This window comes from Lagenorhynchus albirostris, chromosome 9 (genome assembly GCF_949774975.1).
Source record: "Lagenorhynchus albirostris chromosome 9, mLagAlb1.1, whole genome shotgun sequence".
Lineage (NCBI taxonomy): Eukaryota > Metazoa > Chordata > Mammalia > Artiodactyla > Delphinidae > Lagenorhynchus > Lagenorhynchus albirostris.
The window spans coordinates 99,676,499-99,682,498 of NC_083103.1; the positions used below are offsets into that span (position 1 = coordinate 99,676,499).

At 40.0% G+C, this 6,000-nt stretch overlaps 1 protein-coding gene across 1 annotated transcript; it reads left to right on the forward strand.

Annotated features, from left to right (window-relative positions):
* The first annotated feature begins 4,952 nt into the window (after positions 1 to 4,952).
* On the forward strand, positions 4,953 to 5,700 carry LOC132525447 (small ribosomal subunit protein eS6-like). The gene has a single exon (XM_060157998.1). The coding sequence runs from the start codon at positions 4,953 to 4,955 to the stop codon at positions 5,595 to 5,597; it is 645 nt and encodes a 214-aa protein (XP_060013981.1). The 3' UTR covers positions 5,598 to 5,700.
* Positions 5,701 to 6,000: the final 300 nt, after the last annotated feature.

A 6,000-nucleotide genomic window follows, 5' to 3' on the forward strand; every position in this document is an offset into this window, starting at 1 on the left:
TCTAGTGGAAGCTCAAACACCTATCAAAGCAAAATTCACTATCATTCAGCCCAACAGTAAGTTTTTTAATGTCATAAGGTGTATGAACGGGAGTGACGTGCCTAGAATCATAATGAAATCAGAAACTGCAAGGAGTTTTAAAATCATTGCTTCTCCCGCTCTCATTTTACCACAAGCCTGAAAAAAAAAATCCTCCCTCCTTCTACTGTTAATTCTGGATGATTCTCAAATCAACTCTGACTCATTCAGGAAGCCTTCCTAGATGAAGTGGGTTGACTGAGAAGTCTCCCTTCCCACAAACTTCTGTTTCTAGACATTATTTCTATATACCCCCCCTTTATTCCCACACCCATCAGTCTATCCAATGAGAAAATCTTGTATCAAAAATAAAATTTCTGGGCTTCCCTGGTGGCGCAGTGGTTGAGAATCCGCCTGCCAGTACAGGGTACAAGGGTTCGAACCCTGGTCCGGGAAGATCCCACATGCCGCCGAGCAACTAAGCCCGCGAGCCACAACTACTGAGCCTGCGTGCCACAACTACTGAAGCCCACGCGCCTAGAGCCCGTGCTCTGCGACAAGAGAAGCCACTGCAATGAGAAGCCCGCGCACCACAATGAAGAGTAGCCCCCGCTCGCCGCAACTAGAGAAAGCCCGTGCGCAGCAACGAAAACCCAACGCAGCCAAAAATAAATCTATTAAAAAATATTTAAAAAATAAAATAATAAAATTTCCGTTAACACCCTGAAGTTCAAACGAAGCCAATAATGTAAAAGCTATTAATATGTGTTCCATAGTACAGAGGCACTTCTATATAGTCCACCAGGACCGTGTGATCATCGTGTTGGCTTCCTGTGGCCGCTCCTGGGTTCCAGAAGTTGTGCGATATACTTGTTCAAGACTTCATGGTTTAATCAGGACTTATGGAATGGCTACTATGATTGAAGTAATATGCTACACCTTTTATTGTGGATCTAAATGGTAGTCATAAGTAGATAAAATCTTATTTGAGAGATAATATATGAAACGTCTCAAAAATATAATAATGGGCCAGAGAGTGCACAACAATACAAATCTTCCACCTGTAAATATACACTACCCCCTTTAACCGTATCACCCCTTATCCGTTTCCTCCACAATCTGAGTCAAGTGTTTGTTTTCCCAGCTTTTCTATGAAGCCTTCCCTAATCTGTTGGACAGAAGTCCTCCATCTAATACCCATTCACACGACTTAGCACTTCACATTAATGTTCTCTGTTTCAGAAGCTTAGTTAATTCTGTTGCATACTCTCTTGCTGTGTTTTATGACTGTCAGTGTGTTTGTTGCTTTATCTTTTTGCCCTTCAAATTCCATATCAAGTCCCGTTACCTGTACCTCTAAACTATTTCCTAAATCTGACTACTTCTCAACCCTGGTCCAAGCCTCCATCATGTCTTTACTGGACAACTGGACTTCCCACTTGCATACTTGCCTGCTTACATAGTAGCCAGAGTGAACTTGGTATTTTAAAACTTTTTTCTTGTGAAATATAACGTGCATATAGGGGAGTACATAAAATGTACGTGTACAACTACTATATGAATTATGAAACAAATACTATATAACCACCACCCAAGACAGGAAATAGAATATAGCCAGCACGTTAGAAGCCCTACCTTACAATCCCTTCCCAATGTTAACCCCTATCTCCCTCATAAAGTCACTATCCTGACTTGCCTTTCTTTATAGTTTTATCACTTGATTATACATCGCTAAAAGTTTTCCCTGGTTTTGAATTTTTTGGAAATGAAATCACATGTATTCTGTGTCTGGCTTCTTTCATTCAATATTATGTTTTTAACTAAGATTCATCTATTCTCTATGAGGCTGCAGTTTATTCATTTTTGTTGCTGTAAAATAATCTGTTTTATGAACATATCACATTTTATTTATCCATCCTACTGTTGAATCTTTGGGTTGTCTCTAAATTAGGATGTTATGAATAACGCTGCTACAAACATTCTTGTACATGTCTCCCAGTGCATATGTGCAAGTACTTCTGTAGAGTATATGCCTCCCCCTCCCTTCTTTCCCTCCTCCTTTCCATGTGGATACACAATTACTCCAACTCCATTTACTGAAAAGACCATCCTTTCCTTCCTTTTTTTGCAATGCCAAAAAAAGGCATTTATGTCTCTTTGACATAAATCAAGTGTCCATATGTGCATGGGTCTATTTCTGGGCTCTTCTGTTACATTGGTCCATGTATCCATTTTTCTATTTGTGTTCCTTGTGGCAATATCACACTGCCTTAATAGTGGGTCACACTGGCTTTATGATAAGTCTATATCAAGTACAGAAAGTCCCTCCTCCTCTTTCTTTCTTCCTCCTCCTTCTTCAAGAGTGGCTTGCTATTCTTAATCCTTCACATTTCCATATACATTTTAGAATTAGCTTGTCAAATTCTACAGAAAAAGCTGTGGGTATTTTGATTGCTATTGCATTGAAACTATGGACCAATTTGAGAAAAACTGACATCTTTATAGTAATTGGTCTTACAATCCTGGAAAATAGTATATCCATTTATTTAGTCTTTAGTTTCTCTCAAAAAATGTTTGTAGTTTTCTGCATAAAGGTCTTACACATTTTTTTGTTGGATTTATTCCTAAGTAGTTGGTATTTTTAAAACACTCTTGTAAATGGTATTATGTTTTCATATTTTATTTTCTAATTGTTTTTGCTGGTATATAATAATGCAATCGATGCTTGAATGCTGATTTTGCATCTAAATAATCCTGACAGATTGGTCTTTTAAAATTGTAAATCATTGCATATCATTCCCTCGTTAAAAACCCACCAATGGCTTCCCACTGTAAAAATATAATCCAAACTCTTTGTCATGAGTGTGGTGATTTAAGAACATATCCACACATTATGTGATGCTCTTCCAATAAGAAGAATTTATGTTCCTTCCCCTTGGACCTGGGTGAATCTTTGTGACTACCTCGATGAACCAAATGTGGTGGGAGTGACATTGTGTGACTTCAAAGCTAGGTTTGGAAATACCCTGAAGCTTCTTCCAGTTTCTGTTGATATACTTGCTCTCAAAACCTTTAGCCACCATGTACAAAATTGGGCTACCCTAAGTCCATGTGGATATACCAGAGAGAGAGAGAGAGAGAGAGAGAGAGGGTGCCCAGGAGCCAGGAATGTTCCATCTTCCAGTTATTTGTCTAAACAGCCCAGGCTCTCGACAGGGGGAAGAAGAAGCTTTGAGATGACCCCAGCCCGAGCCACCACCTGACTGCAACCACACAAGACCCTTAGCAAGGGCCGCCTAGCTCACCCCAGGCACCCCCAGCTTCATGAGCATGGTTCACGATTGTTGTTGTTCTGTGCTATGCAGCAGTTGGTAACTGGAGCACTGACCTACAAGACCCGTTTACTCTAAGCTCAGCCTACCTACCACACCAACTTCATCTCCCGTCTCAGATACATTCCAACTGCACTGGCCTTGTATCTGTCCTATCAAGTAAGTCAAGCTTATTTCTGTTTGGGGGCCCTTGGACTTGTCATATATCCTTATCTTGGAGCACTCTTATCTTAGCTCTTCAAGTGACAGCCCCTTTCTCATAAGTCATCTCCTCAAATGTCACCTCCCCAGAGACGCCTTTACTGCATCTCTATCACATTACCATCTTATTTTATTGACACACATTTTCTGAAATCATTTATTTATGCAAATTAAGTTTTTTCATATGTTTATTGTCTGCCACCCCCCTCTAGAATGTAGGCTGTTTGAAGCCAAGGATTTTGTCCATTTTGTTCCCTCTACTAGATCCAGTACTTAGAATAGTCCAGGCATGCTTTCATCATCAACCAAGATGCAGCAGTAGGGACTAGATATACCCTCCTCCCTTGAATAACTAGAAAACCAGACAAAATATATGAAACAGTGGTATTCAAGACAAAGGACATCAGAAAACAAAGAAGAATGAACCTAAGAGATAGGAAACAAGGTGATTGTGGTGATGGTTTCACAGGTACATGCATATGTTAGAGATTATCAAATCGTACACTTAACTATGTACAGTTCATTGTATGTTAATTATATCTCAGTAAAGTTGTTATAAAAAAACATAGTTCCAGGCAAATAGTAGACACTCAATAAACATTTGTTGACTGTTGATTTTCTTGGACTGTGATTTCTTAGTGGTTAGCGATTGACTCTTCTATACATATTTAGGTAATACCCAGCAAAGTACTATGTGAATACCAAATATTCAAATGATGTTTTATGAATACTATCATGGCACATTTATTACATAGCCATTATATTAATGTTATTTAAACGGGACTAAAGTTATTTTTCTTGACAAAGTGTTTAACTTCATTAACAATCGAAGAAATACAAATTAAAAGAACGAAATATTGTTTTTAACCTTTCAATCTGCAAACAGCTTTAAATGATAGCATAAGCATGAGTTATTTTTGTATTCAGAAGAAAAAAGAAAGCTATTTCCATTTCTAAAGCATTTTATAATACCTACTCAAGAGATTGGGGAAATAGATGCTTTCTCTGTACTGCTAATCAGAATGTAAACTGGGAGAAATTTTCTGTAGAACAATTTTAATAAATAACAAAATCTTCAAAAAACATAAGAACTCCTTGATCTAGCTATTCCACTTCTAGAAATGTATACTGAGAAAATAAGATTGCACACAAAGATTCAGTTACAAGATGGTTCACCTCTACACCGTGTGCAATACCAACAATTAGAATGGATCTATAAACCCAGCAGTAAGATACCGGTTAAATGAACACTGTTATATTCATTCCATGAAATATTATTCTGACAAGAAAAATGATGTAGTAAATGAATTAACTTAGAGAGATGTTTACACTATTTTTTGTTAATCAAGAATAATAGACTGCTCTTTTTGTGGCATCTTGGAGGCAGTCGGCTGCTTCAGGATGAAGCTGAACATCTCTTTCCCGGCCACTGACTGCCGGAAGCTCATTGAAGTGGATGATGAACGAAAACTTCATACCTTTTATGAGAAGCATATGGCCACGGAAGTTGCTGCTGATGCTCTGGGTGAAGAATGGAAGGGTTATGTGGTCCGAATCAGTGGGGGGAACGACAAACAAGCTTCCCCCACGAAGCAGTGTGTCTTGACCAATGGCCGAGTCTGCCTGCCACTGAATAAGGGGCATTCCTGTTACAGACCGAGGAGGACTGGAGAAAGAAAGCACAAATCTGTACGGGGTTGCATTGTGGATGCCAATCTGAGTGTTCTCAATTTGGTCAGCGTAAAAAAAGGGGAGAAGGATATTCTTGGACTCACTGATACTACTGTGCCTCGTCGCCTGGGGCCCAAAAGAACTTGGAGAATCTGCAAACTTTTCAATCTCTCTAAAGAGCATGATGTCCATCCGTACGTTTTGAGAAAGCCCCTAAACAAAGAAGGTAAGAAACCTAGGACCAAAGCACCTAAAATTCGGCGTCTTGTTACTCCACGTGTTCTGCAACATAAACACAGGTGTATTGCTCTGAGGAAACAGCGTACTAAGAAGAATAAGGAAGAGGCTGCAGAATATGCTAAACTTTTGGCCTAAAGAATGAAGGAGCCCGAAGAAAAACGCCAGGAACAGATTGTCGTGAGACAGAGGCTGTCCGCCCTGAGAGCTTCTACTTCTAAGTCTGAGTCCAGTCAAAAACGAGATGCTCTGGGCTTCCCTGGTGGCGCAGTGGTTGAGAGTCCGCCTGCCGATGCAGGGGACACGGGTTCGTGCCCCGGTCCGGGAAGATCCCACGTGCCGCGGAGCGGCTGGGCCCGTGAGCCATGGCCGCTGAGCCTGCGCGTCCGGAGCCTGTGCTCCGCAACGGGAGAGGCCACAACAGTGAGAGGCCCGCGTACCGAAAAAACAAACAAACAAAAAAAGACAAATGAAAAAAAAAAAAAAAAAAGACAAATGATCTGAATGGACACTTCACTACAGAAGATATATGGATGGAAAT

Bases quoted from the DNA above. Each gene is read 5' to 3' on its own strand.
- LOC132525447 (XM_060157998.1), top strand. From the start codon at position 4,953: ATGAAGCTGAACATCTCTTTCCCGGCCACTGACTGCCGGAAGCTCATT.